The following is a 13415-nucleotide window of genomic DNA, read 5'->3' on the forward strand; positions in this document are numbered from 1 at the left end:
CAAGACCCACCCTGCTCAGGAAACTGAGGCTCAGGAAAGGCAACTGGGCCCTCTGTTCTCTGCCCTCCTGGAGGGCTCTGGCCCGAGTTGGGCCCTGAGGACTCAGTGCTGGCCTGGGTGTGAGAAATTTCCCAGCTGCCAACACCCCACCTCAAACTCTGGGCCTAGCACATACAACATGAATGACAAGAAGGAGTCCCCACTTCACAGGGGCATTTGGTAACTTGCCCAAGGTCATAGAAATATCAAGTGGAAAAGCCAGGGAGGGACCTGTGTTCCTTCCCCCACTTCACCACCTCCTCTGCTCTGTGTCATTCAGCCCAGCTGTCCTGCCTGCCTAGGTCTGGCCCAGGAGGCCAGCAGCTCATGGCCAGCACCCCGACCTCCCCCATCCCATCCCCTGCCCCTCCCCCAGGCCCCATCCATCCATCCCTGACTCCAGCTTTATCTCCTCTCCAGGGGAGGAGGGTGTTTGCCCTGCCAGGCTGGTGAGGATCCAGCAGCAGTGCATGACCAGTGTGGGGAAAGGAAGGAGCTGATCCTGCACAGGGATGGGGAACTCTGGGCTAGGCCATACCTGGAGCTGCAGGCTCTTTCTCTGGACTCAAGCACCCGCCTGATGCTGCCTCTGGGGAAAGGGAGGGGTAGCAAGAAGGATGCTCTCTTAAAGGGGAAGGCCAGCCTCCCTCCATCTGCCTCCCCTGGGAGATCAGAAACCAGCCAGAGAGCAGCTGGTACTCACAAGCCAGGGGCGTGAGCTGCTTCCCAGTAACAGCAGCTCATCGGGGAGTAGGGATGGGGGCAAGCCTGGTCTTTGCCCCTCCTCCTCTCTGCTCCCTGCAGTTTGAGATGGGGTTTTAGGAGTGAAAGTCACGTGGTGGGGGACAGAGGGAGAGGAGGAAGAGAGGCTGCTGTCGGCATTAGAGGCCAGGCCTTGGGTCTCTCTCCCACGGTGGCAGCAATAGGTAGAGACTGTTGCTTGTTGGAGACCTTCTCCGCTTTTTATTTTTCTACATCTTGCCAGAGCCACACAGCCTGGGATGAATTAGACCACTGATTTGAAACAAACCACAGGTGCAGTGTGTGCACTCGTGCACTTGGTGTGCATATGCAAATATGTACACACAGGAGAGTGTGCCCGAAAATGCACATGTGCAGAAGAGGGTGGGCCATGGTGGAAATAGCACTCTGGGGGGAAAGCCAGAGGTGAGTAACGGGTTCCAGCGAGTGAAGGTCTGTGTTCCGGGCCGCGGGAGGGCCTGGGTGCCCACTCTTCAGGCTGAGCCTGGGACGCAGGCTCTTGAGCTGAGAAGTGGGTGCAGACCACTTTGCAGAGCAGGAGTTTTGCAGTACAGGGCCGCTAATCCAGCACAGCTTGGGTGACAGGGCCACTTCCAAAGCCCGCAGGCCCACAAGGTAATCCTGGGTCTGTGTGCGTGAGGGGGAGGTGAAGGGGTTGGACATGTCCCAGAAGAAAGACAAACCGATGGGTACCCTACATCCTGGGGTCCAGGCTGGGGAGCAGCCCTTTGGTCTGAAAGCAAACAGCAGACATTTGTTTAGCTCGAGGAGTATCCCACTGGGAGTAGGCTCCCAGAGACCCTCTGTGTTTAGGGGCACCACGTGACAGAGGAGGGTTGTGTGGCAAGGTTTTGTCCTGGCTGGGGGCTGGGCCTTCTCCAGGCGATGTCCGAGGACACCTTCAGGCCGTCCCTCTGGGATGTCCCCAGGCTCTTGGACTCCTGGGGTCGGGACTGAGCTCTCCTCACCCCCACCATCCAATTCCCCCCTTCCCTGCAGTCCCCTTCCACATGCTCCGGTGTCTCCTCTCTCCCTGTGGTCTTAAATGCCTCATTCCTTGCCTGTCCTACCGACTTCCTCCCATCTTCTCTCTGCCGGCTCATTCCACTCAACCTGTCCTTCCCCAGCCACTACGGGGAGGCCCGGCTAATCTGCTAAGTTGACCAAGCCGCTCAGTGCCCTGTGAAGCCCTCCAAGGGCTCCCTGTCCCCCAGGCTCGTAACTGGAGACCCCTCATGACAACACCTAGTGGGCCTCCCCATGGCTCCTACCACCTCCTGCCCCCTTCCTTCCTCCATCCCCACCGCCAGCCCCCAGAGCCCCTTGGCTGCTCCTGGGGTCACAGAGAGACATTCTGTTCTGGGACACCCTGCTATGTTTGTACAGGCTGTTTCCTCAGCCTGAACCGCCCAGTCCCCGCTCCTCGGCCCCATCCTGCCTGGCAATCCCTGCTTTACCTCCACCTTTCCTGGGAGCCCTCGGGGACTTGCCTCTGATTTCAGCACCCTGTGTGCTGATACCTCGTTGGCAGTGCTTATCACACACGTTAGGTGACTGCTGATGTGCTGTCCCTATCTGCCCAGCGCCCCAGCCCAGCCCAGTATTCTCTCCAGGAGAGGCACAGTGCCTTTCCTCATTGCCCGGCCAGCCTGGGAGATGCTGACGGCCTCTGCCCTGGCCTCTGTGGTCATGAACAGTTCCCGGGCTCAGGGCTGGGGCACCTGGGGAGTGGTGCTCCCTGGGGTGGGAACGCTGGAAGAGGCAGGGGCCCCACAACTGCAGGGAGCAGCCCAGGGCTCCCCCTCTCTGGGACAGGCAGGGGAACAGCCTGGGGGAAGGAAGGCAGGAGAGCACCTCTGGCCTTCGTCTCGCTGCCCGAGACAGCGCGGGAGCTGGGGGTGTGGTGTGGGTGTGAGTGGAGGGGCAGGGTGGGGGGCTGTCAGCTGAGTGGCAGGGCAGCCTCAGGACCTGTGCGCACGGCGTCTCCAGCGTTCCAGAATATGGCCTTCTCTAATCACCATCAACATTCCGTTCCATAGGCACTCGGGCTGACAGCTGGCCTTCTTTTAATAGCCACAAGTATTCTGGGCGATACCCTAATCTCAGGGCATTCTCAGTGAGCACATACACCGATTGCAGCCCCACACCCCCAGGTACACCCAGTTTCCAAACACAGAGAGGTACGTGCCACCCACACTTGGTCACATGCACAGCTTAGAGCAGACACGTTAGGGCACACTCAATCCCATGCCCCACAGTGCCACAGGGACAGAATGCGTGTGCCAGGCACACGGTCACACACATTTACATACATGACGTACATTCATCATAGTACAGTAGAGCCACCACCACCTGCTGTGTACATGCACAGTCAAGGTCAGACAAACACACACAGACATTCTCAGGCACAGTCACACTCAGGCCTGCTCAGAACACCTTGGAGTCACGGAGACCCCCAGGACCCCCAGGTGAGCAAGGGAAAGCTGGGAGGTGCAGGGAGGGGGTGATTCCCAGAGGGCATTGGGCCTGCTCCCCTTTCCTGGCCGCTCCCTGGGCTACTTGCTCCTTATCCCCACCCTTTTATAGATTGGCAGGTGCCGGGCCCAGTTACCTTTCCGGGAGCCTCTGCTTCCTGTCCCTGGGACTTGGGAGGGGCCTTGGCTTCTATATCCTCGGGGCCCTGACCACAGGGGTACCATCCACTCACTTGCTGGGCAGTTCCCCAAGCAGCTGTTGCCTCCGTGTCTGTCCAGCCCTGGGGGAGTGGGAGAGTCCCTGTGAGGTGAGGGGGCCATTCTGCATCCCTGCTTCTGCTCCCTCCCTGACCAGGCCTTTCTCCATCCTCTCTATACTTATTCACTAGGGTGAAGCCCACAACACTGTTTGCAGGGTTGCTGGTCATCAAACCCTTGCAAACTGTACGTGCATGTGCTGGGATGTGTGTGTGTGTGTGTGTGTGTGTGTGTGTGTGTGTGTGTGTGTGTGTGTGTGTGTGTGTGTATGCTTGTGTGCTTTCTTAAGCATTTAGGATGGGTATGTCTTCATGAGGACCTAGGCCCTCTTAATGGATAAGACTCACTCCTTGATGTTTACTGCATTCGTCCAGGGATTGGGTCCTCTGACAGCTCCTCCCTCAGCCCCTCACCTGAGACCCTCAGGGATGGGGGCAGAGTGGGAGGAGGTAAGTGGAAGCACTTGGTGAGGCCCAGAGTGGGCCCTGTAGGCACATTGATGGAGGAGCTGAGGACAGGGGCTCAGGTCACAGGGAACTCTCCTGGTGACATCAGGGGGCATCAGAGCTCCAGGCCCCAAGTAGGGGCTGGCAGACTGGTAGCTCCCATGGCTGACCACAACGGTGGGGTCAGCATCCATGGGCACCCTATCTAGTCTTAGATGTAGACATGATGATTTTCCCTTTCAGAGGAGGACACAGAGGCTCAGAGAGGGTGAGTGACCTGCACAAACTCACACAATAAGGACTTGAACTCAGGCTTGAACACAGGTTCCCCTGACTCCAGAGCCAGTGCTCCTTCCACTGTATCCTGTGAGCTCCTTCCACTGTATCCTGTGAGCTCCTTCCACTGTATCCTGTGAGCTCCAGGAGGAGGGCGCTTAACGCTGAGGATGAAGGGTCCTGAGCTAGCTCCTGCCTGTCTCTCTAGAGGCCCATCTAGGGTCAGAAATGCTAGTCTTTTCAATCTGAGGCTCTAAGGCCCTGGGATAGTGCTGGCATGGAAAAGAGGTAGCCTGGAGTTGGAAGACCCATGTTTAGTCCTGGCCCTGCTGCTGGGTGACCTTGGGCCAACATGTCGCCTCTCTGACGCCAGTGCCCCTGTCTGGCAGGGAGGATGGTGTGTGGGAAGGCTGTGGGGTTGGTGGTGAGGGTCTCTTCCTGCCAGCATCCCAGGTTCCTGAGGGTCCCTGAGTCTCAGAGGCAGCCCCGCCTAGAGGAAAGGATGGCGAGATGCCAGTCAGTGAGGGCCCAGCCTCCTTACCACCTCGGTCTCAGAGCCCAGGGACACCTGGCACCTCCGTCCAGAGATCCAGCTGAGGTCCGAGGCCTGGCTGTTCAGTGTGGAGAGGTGGGTGGAGCGGTAGCTGGTGTACAGGCCAGTGCGCTGGCCTGACACGCCCAGCAGCACCCCGAGGCAGGGCAGGTGCTGGGCGATGGCCATTCTGCAAGGAGAGCACATAGGGTTAGGGGGATGGACAGACAGACTTGAGGAGATGAGGAGGAATGGACAGACTGATACTGGGCTAATCGGAGTGGACAAAGAGCTACTTGGGGAATTGGGGATGTGTAGACATTGGGGTTATGAGGATGGGCAGACAGACACTGGGTCCATGGGCATGGAGGGAGAGCCTTAGGGTGGCAGGTTCAGCCAGATGCTTGCTTTCAGTTCTCGAGTGGCTGACCTAAGCCACATTTCTGCAAATGGGGACCAAGAATGCTCCTGAGCCGCCTCTGAGCTGGATGGGCTAAGGCCTACGGCTGGCCTCCGCAGGGTGCTGAATTACTGACACCACCAGGCAAAAGGAAGCACTGAAGGCCCCCTCGTGGAAGAGGCCAGCCGTGCTGGGATTCTATCAGCAGAGAGCACTCTGAGCCAGAACAAGCCCCAGGCCTCTGCCAGGGCCCCTGAAGTGGAGTAGAGCTCTCCCTGCTGTGATCTCTCCAGGCTGCCACTCTTTGTAGCAAAAGCAGCACTGCTGATCAGCCATACTGGCTGCCTTTTGGCCTCAGTTCTGAAAATCCCAGTTAGTATTGGACACTGACCAGGGAACTCTGAAGTCCCTCCAAGCTGAGCCTCCTAGGAAGCTGGGACAGCAGAGAGGGTCACACCAGCTCCAGATCCCATCCTGTGTCACTGGCTGCTCTCAGCTGCTAGAGTTCCCCACCCAATGCAGGTACACAAGGGACAGGAAAGATGGCTGGCCTCTGCCCCCATTTATAGGCTCAGGCCCTCTATGCCCATGAGGGTAGGACTGGGGATCTGGGGCTGGGTTCTGGCAGAGGGCCACACCTGTATTTGGGGTGGGTGATGGCATAAATGACGGGGTTGTAGATGGCAGAGGCCTTGGCGATGACAGCCGGCACGGAGGTCATGTAGGGCGTCAGGACATGCGCGTACCTAGGACAGAGAAGCTGTGGCCCCTCTGCCGGCTGCCCCCCCCGGGGACTCCACAACCCACCAGCCCTCTCAGGAAGCTTCTTCATAGGCCAGCCAAGCCCTGCCAGGGCACAGCCCAGCCTGGTCCAAACCAGCATAACCAAGTCATCCCCGGGGGAGGGACTTCAATGCCAGGGAGAATCCTGATCTGAGGTGAGTGGGAACCCAGGGAGCAGCTGAGGAAGGGGTGCTGAGAAGATGTGCCAGGTTGGGGGTTTCGCCAGGTCCCACTGTCCCTTGGAGCCTGTGCTGCTGGCAGTAAACCCTCCCCACCTCCAATGACTCTGGCCCTCTGCCCAGCTCTCCCCATGCCCTGCCGAACCCTGATGCCTGCTGCTCCCCTGGCTCCTTGAGAGTAACTGCACAGGAGGGCCCCAGAGGGGACCAGGCCGTTGCTGCACAAGGAGAAGGTCTCATACCCAAGCACCTGCAAGGACTCAAAGTGCTCCTGAAGTCTGGCCTGCCTCCATGCTGCTGCAGATATCAAAGTCCGCAGACTCTAGCCACAAAGGACTAGAGGGCGGGAGGGGAGTAGCACCCTGGCTGTGTGCCCACAGTCTGGGTGAAGAGGAAACCAGAACCTCAGGGAAAGTTGCATAGTCCCAAGGGATCTGGCAGGACCTGGCAGCCCTTGCAGGCCCTCAAACCAAACCCAGTGTGGCCCAGAACTCCCCCGGCATGTCTCCAGGAATGAGACGGGCCCGGCTCCCGTGGGACATCTCATAGCAGGGAGAGAATAAGCCTGTGAGGCTTATGCTCGGCAGAGACTGAGGGTGTAGGGACGGCCGGCTTGGGCTTGGGCTGGGGAGGGAGAGGCTGCCCCAGGGTCCGCTTACCCTCCTCCCACCCTTCCAGACCCTGCACCAGCCCCTCAGCCACAGCTCACCCAGCAAAGCCCATCAGGGCCACGGTGGAGTAGGGGGCCCAGGAGAGCACAAAGAGAAGGATGACCAACAGCTCGATCTTGGCCATTTTCCACTCGTTCTGCAGACGCTGCCGTTGCCAGGGGCACTCACCAGCACCCTCGCTGGCCCCGAAAGTCTGGAGAGCTCTAGGAAGCATGCAGAGCCTGGGTCTGACCTCACTCGGGTTGCAGTGAGTGCCAGGGTCATGGCTACTGTCAGGGAGCCTTCCTGGACCCGGCCATCCCTTCCAGTGCGGGCAGCCCCGACTCCCAGAAAGTTCCCCAATATATGCAGCCTAAGCTGCCTCCCTGCGCTTCTACCTGTCGTGTCTTCTCTTTCCCCCACACCCCCTGACCCAGGCTGAAGGCCCACGCTTCAGAAGACCGTGTCTCCTGAGACTTTTCTAAGCCCCCAGGTTGTACTGGCCTTTCGGCACCCCATCCCGTAAGCACAGGTACTGAGCTGGTCTTTGCCCATTTGGGGCTGGGGGTGCCCTGGGGTGTGGGTACAGATGTGAGTCACGGGCAGCCCTGGCCAAGGGGCACAGCCCCCCTCCCATGGAGCCCCTCCTTCATGCCCGGCTCTTACTGGCCCGTCTCCCGGATGGCCTTGAAGATGAAGATGTAGCAGTAGATGATGATGAGCAGGGGTAAGAAGAACACAAAGCAGAAGAGCAGCATGGTGTAGGCGCGGACCGATGGCATGAAACTCATGTAGTCCCAGGAGCAAGAGGTCAGCAGCCCCTCGGGCACATAGGCACCTGGGAGTCAGGGGCAGGTGCTCAGCCTTCAGGGCAGCGCTGACTCAGGCTCCTCATCCAGCAGGGGCTTTGGATGTGGGCTCTGAGCTTCTCAAACACTGGCCCCGGCCCCAGCCCTGCCCAGTGGAGTGAGGAAGCCGGGGCACGTGGAGGGGAGCTTTCCAAGCTGGTTCTATCTAGCAGGAGACAGCTGGCAAAGTCCACTGCTGCCCAGTCTTGCCAGTTTGGAAGAGATACCTCACCATAGCCCCAGGGTCTTACTCCCCCAAGACTTCAGCCAGCTTCCTGGTCCTGCCTCAGAAGGATGGGTGCCTTGCTGCTAACCCTCCTACCTGCTGAGGCCTCACACCCCAACTCCTGCCTGTCTGACTCATTGCAAACTCGGCATCAGATGCACCCGTCACTTCCCGCCAGCCAGGAACCACGTGGTCTTCCCCTCTGTACGTGGAGATGGGAGCCCAGGTTACCCTCTGATTGTTGATGGTACAGCCTCAGTTTCCCCTGCTGCTAGCCCTGCCCCCTGAATGTCCACTTGCTCTGCGACTTAAGCAGTCCCTTGGCCCCTCCTGCCAGCTGGTCAACCCAAGTCCACCTACCTGCCCCTTGAACGTACCCCTCCCAGCCTATCTTCCCTTCCCCTGATTCCCTGAGCCCACTTACTCCAGCCAAAGAAGGGCGGCAGACTCCAAGCCAGGGCATAGAGCCAGACGCCCAGCAGGACAAGCGCCGCCCGCCTCTTGGACGCCATCCCGACCGTGGCCAGTGGGCGTGTGATCACCAGGTAGCGGTCCAGGGCGATGGCCGTCAGGGTAATCATGGAGGTGATGCCAAAGAGAGCCCCACAGAAGGCATAGAATTCACAGCCTGTGGGCACAGCTCCCTGACCTCAGTCCTTGGCAGGGAGCCCATCAGATACCCCAGGGGAAGGAGGGTCTGTGGAGTGCGTGTACTCAGCTCCTACACTCGCCTCTCAAGGAAAGCAGGCCCAGCTCCTCTCCACCCCGCCTACATGCATCTGACAGAGGCTCACGGAAACCTCTTGCTAACTCATGAGACTGAGGGTGACTACCCACTCTTTGCCCAGGAAGAGCACATCGCCTTCTCATCTGGGCCACCCTCCACTGTGGGCATCCCCTGTCCCAACCCTCCTCCTCCCTCCAGCACAAGGGAGTCCCAAGTGTCTACCTGCCTCTCCAAAGAGCCACTGCTTATAGACGCTGCTGGCGAAGAAGACGGGGGCCTGGGTGAAGGACATGAGGAAGTCGCTGACTGCGAGGTTGATGATGAACACGTTGGCAGGTGTCCTGAGACCTCTGCTCCTGTGGGGGGTCAGAAACTGTCAGGAGGCGCTTCTGCCGGGGAGCTTCCCTCCAACACATGTGCACACACATGTATGCTTGCACACAGGCACGAGCCGCTGGCCCACAGGCCCATCCTGCTGCCCAGCAAGTACCAGCCAAACAGCTCTGGAGCCTGGCATTGTGGGCTAAGAAGTGAGACCCCCTCAAGGCAGCAACTCATGCCTCTCCCGTCCCCCTTCTCCCAGTGTTCCTGCAGTCCTCACCTTCGGGGCTGGCAAAGGGGAGAGGAGTGGACGATGGTGCCCACAGGCCGGGTACTTTCACAAACCTCATCTCCCACAGCCATCCATCTTCACATCTACCCCCTCACGCCATTTCATTTTGCAGATAAGAACAGCGAGGCTCCTACCCATGAAGTGGCTTGCGGTCACAAGACTCAGTAAGTGGCACAGCCAGGATTCACTCATGTGCTGGGCACCGCACATACAAAAACTTACTTAATCATCACATTGACTCCATGAAGTAAATCACAACTTCATTTTGCAGACAAGAAAAGGGGACTCAAAGAAGATAAGTAACCTGCTCAGGTCGTTTCAGCTAATACGTGGTAGAGCCAGGAGTTCACTTCTCCACGTGCCTGTCTCAGCCATTCAGGCGGCTAGTGGGGAAGGTAGGGAAGAAAGCCAAGGGTGGTGGCCAGGGCTGGTTGCTGAAGGGCTTGAGGACTCAAGACCCTGGTACCAGGGCTGCTCTTTGAGGCAGAGGGAGGATGCCCACTGGGACAGGTGATGGTGGAGGTGAGCCGAGAGCAGGGCAGAATAGGCGGAGATGTGTGTGTCATAGGGACACATACCCTACACAGATGGTGTGCCTGGGGCCCAATTAAATGTGCCATTCAAGCTGCCCTGGATTACATTTGGGCCCCTTTCCTGGGTTTGAAGATGGAGGCCTGAGCCTGAGACCATTGGCCCTGGCCTCCCCACCCAGGCTCAACAGTGCCCTGGCAGAGCTGGCACCAGAATATCCACCCTGTGTTCTGCCCTGTCTCTGCATGGCTGGCTACCCTCAGTGCCCAGGCCCCCATCCTGCCAACCAGGCACCTGCAGAAGGTATAGATGACCGTCAGATTTCCCAGCATCCCTGTGAGCCCCACCAGCAGGATCACCGTGCCCAGGGTGTAGTGGGCATAGGCTGGAACATCGACCGTGGGAAAGGGGACCCAGGCAGCAGCCTGAGCCCTGGCTGCCTGTGAAGAGACAGAGAAACAAGGGTGTCACATGACTCCATCACCTTCAAATAGTCCTGAGAAGAAGAGTTGGGGTTCCCAATGGGGCAGGTAAAAACCTGCCGCAGGGGGGCAGGCTCAGAGTGGCAAAGCCGTTTGCCCACACATCTAGCAAGTGGCTGAATTGGAATGGAAACACAGGTCTCCTAAAGTTGAGCCCAAGTTCCTATACCACGGCCCAGGTGCAAAAGTCTTCTAGAAGTGTGCTCAGATCACCTTTGGAGGCTGGTAGGACAGACAGACACATCTTTGGCAAGCAAGGACATGGCTGGAGTGACTTAATCTTTCCCTGGGGAGAAGGCAGAGCCATCTCCTGGGTGCGTTCCTCTCCTCTGTATGGGCCCCATCCCAAGTGCCTGAGACAGTCAGCAATGGTATTCCAGTCCCCTTGCACTCTGGGGACGTAGAGTGGGGTGGAGCCCCTCTCCTCAGGAGTCCCACACCCTTCCCAGCCTCAAAGAAGGAGGTTGTATTCTCCCACTATATAACTGGGTAGGGCTGACTTTGACACCTGGTGTGAGCGTGAGAAAAAGAATTGTCTTTTAAAAAGAAAATTCAGGCCTCCTCGGTCACTGTAGGGAGGTCATGATCCTATGAGGCCAGTACAAAAGGCTTTAAAGACTCCTCCTACCCCAGCTCCTTGCCAGGGAAGGGAGTGGTTTAATTTCTGTCCTGCCCTGGCTCCTGTAGCTACTGGAGCCTTCCCATCCTGTCCAGAACCTAGGCCAGCACCCCACAGTCTTGAGGGTACCCTCATCCCTCCCCAGTTAATGGTGGGGTCGCTGGGGTATGGCCCTGGGCCCTGGCTAGGATGATGGAAGCAGCAGAAGACACCAAGTACCTCACTCTGGGTTGGGACAAACCCAGAGGCCCAGGGCAGGCCTTCCTCTCAGGAAGGCTCTGGGGGGCAGCCTACTACCCTCAGAAAGAAATGGACATGCCATTCCAGCCCTTTGTCCCACAGGGCTGGCCTTTTTGTTCCTTGGATGCTCTCCATGAGGAAGGAAAACTTCCCACGCTCCCCTCTATTGGTCTCTTCGCATAGGACAGGCTCAGAGAAGTTCAGTAACATGCCCAAGGTCCCACAGCACAGCTGTGGAACCTTGTCAAAGCCCCTGTGTGCCCCTAGGAAGAGCACCAGGGCGCAGGAGGGAGGCTCGGCGTGCACTCGCTCGCCCCAGGCTTACCGTGGGGCTGACGGGCGGAGGGTGGTCCAGGCTGGAGGTGCTGCTCCAGGAGCTGTTCCACCTGCTGCGGGAAGCTGGGGTGGCTATGCCATTGGATTCCTGGGTCGGGTCCGGTGGGGCTCTTGTCCCTGAAGGAGAGTTCATCCTGATGTGGGGTGGCCCTTCTCAAGCCCACAGAGAAGTCAAGGGCACGGGGAGCTCAGGATATTAGCTGTGCCCAGCCTCCCAACGTTCCTCCATCCTCAGCACCCCTTCGCGGTCCAGCGGCTGCCTGCTCCTGTGTCCGGCTGGTGGCTGCTCTGTGTCCAGTGAAGCACAAAGGAGAGAGTGTCACAGTTATGGTGACTCACAGTCACAGGGTCTGTTCCCACCTTTAAGTAGAGGAGTTGGGAGTGTACATGCCCAATCACTTGGCGCCTCGGCTCCCGCAGACACAGGTCCCTGATGATGGCGGCACGCATGTGTGAATGTGTGGGCGAGTAAGTGTGCGTGTGTGTGTGTGTGTGTGTGAGTATGAGAGTGTGTGTCCATGTGAATGTGTGTGTATGTGTATATTTCAGAAGAGATTGCCAGTCTCCGGCCCTTGCACTTTGTCCTCCCCTCTGGCCAGGCTCTCTTTCTTCCCTGAGCTCATCAAGAACAGCCTCTGCTCCCCCCCCCACTTCCAGGGCTCTGTGGAGCCCAGACGCAGCCTTTCCATGGGGCGCCCTCCCCTCGTGTCCGCCCACATAACCCATCACACCTTCACAACCATCCCATCCAGAACCAAGGCTGGTCCCCCCATGTCACAGATGTAGAAGCTAAGAGGATACACCAGGATATAGCACAATCAGGGGGGAGAGCAGATCACGAGGCATCTTTTGTTTGTTGGTTTTGGATCATAAACTTTTTAATGAAATAGAAAGATTGAAAAAAAAGAAAAGAAAAACCCCACAAAGCTGGTAGAGACCTGCAAGCCTGGAGTGAGTTGAGTATCAGAGAGGTGGAGGGGACCCCCAGGCCACGCCTACCTCTTGGGGGAGGACAGCAGGAGGAAGGTGGGATTCCAGGGGCTGGGGCTGCACAGCAGGGTGTCACAGAGGGAGGGTGCTCTCAGGTGGGAGCGGGAGGCTGAGTGGGGATGCAACTGCTGGCAGAAGTGCCACAGTGAGCAGAAAGCGGGTTATGAACGCCCACCACTCTCTTTCTGATCTCCTGTCCTTCTCAGGTGCCTTGCAATGGCCAAACCTACCTGGAAGCCAGAGGTAGGGGGGCATGAGAGATGTGGTTCCCTCTGACAGAGAGCAGAGCAGGGAAGGGTTACGGAGTCCGCCTGCATCATTCCTCCACACCACCCCCACCCCGCCACTGTTGCCAATAGACAGTGTGGGTCCCCTCCACTCCCACTACTGGCCAGGAGATCAGCCCTCCCACTTCACCTGTGGATGTTCTTGCTCTTTAATTTTCTCACCCCACCCCAGGGGTTGCTCATGGAGAAATGTCCTATGCACTGGGTGGGCAGTGGTGCCAGCTGTCTGCCTGGTGAGTCTCCATAGCTTCCCTGGACCAGCCCGAGCCACCCTTCTGCTCAGCCTGGCCTAGGGGTTTACAGGTGATCACACCCATGCCCCCCACCATCCCACTTGCCATGCCAGGGAGATCCGAAGATGTCAAGTGTGCCTTGTGGTACCCGGAGCCCTCGCCCACAGCTCTGCACTGACTCACTGTCTGCTCTTCACGCTTTTCTGGCATGGCTGGAGTTGGGAAAAGCTTTCCAGGTCCCTCACCCACAGGGGAGTACCAGGGGCATAGGAAGGGGGAGGCCTGAAAGCTGCCCTGGGGGGATGTAGAAGGCCTGGGCATCTGCACAGTGGGGGGGCTAGGGAGGCAGCTTTTGTTTGATGTTAAATCAGTGGGCCCTCAGCAGACATGTAACCACACTTGTTGAGGGACTGTGATCAACCAGCATCATGACACTGTCCACAGGCCCCCAATGCTGACTTTACATACAGGTCTCCTGAGCCCC

General features: G+C 58.4%; 1 protein-coding gene across 2 annotated transcripts; it reads right to left on the reverse strand.

Annotated features, from left to right (window-relative positions):
- Positions 1-1495: 1495 nt before the first annotated feature.
- OPN4 (opsin 4) lies at positions 1496-11615 on the reverse strand. Of its 2 annotated transcripts, XM_059053935.2 has the most exons (11): positions 11411-11615; positions 10039-10184; positions 9436-9471; positions 8823-8956; positions 8298-8501; positions 7466-7637; positions 6859-7023; positions 5826-5933; positions 4797-4977; positions 3413-3556; positions 1496-1534 (listed from the first exon to the last, which is right to left on the reverse strand). In XM_059053935.2, exons 1-11 carry the CDS (start codon positions 11552-11554, stop codon positions 1496-1498), a joined length of 1473 nt encoding a protein of 490 aa, XP_058909918.1. In that variant the 5' UTR covers positions 11555-11615. The 2 variants fall into 2 exon arrangements, with proteins under 2 accessions (XP_058909918.1, XP_058909917.1); XM_059053934.2 differs by lacking the exon at positions 9436-9471.
- Positions 11616-13415: the final 1800 nt, after the last annotated feature.

Source organism: Kogia breviceps, chromosome 2 (genome assembly GCF_026419965.1).
Source record: "Kogia breviceps isolate mKogBre1 chromosome 2, mKogBre1 haplotype 1, whole genome shotgun sequence".
NCBI lineage: Eukaryota > Metazoa > Chordata > Mammalia > Artiodactyla > Physeteridae > Kogia > Kogia breviceps.

Coding starts and splice junctions, on each gene's coding strand:
- OPN4 (XM_059053935.2), bottom strand. CDS start 11,554: ATGAACTCTCCTTCAGGGACAAGAGCCCCACCGGACCCGACCCAGGAA. Junction 10,185..11,410: donor CTCCGCCCGTCAGCCCCACG/GTAAGCCTGGGG, acceptor GTCTCTTCACAG/GCAGCCAGGGCTCAGGCTGC. Junction 3,557..4,796: donor TGGGCTCTGAGACCGAGGTG/GTAAGGAGGCTG, acceptor CCACTCCCCCAG/GGCTGGACAGACACGGAGGC.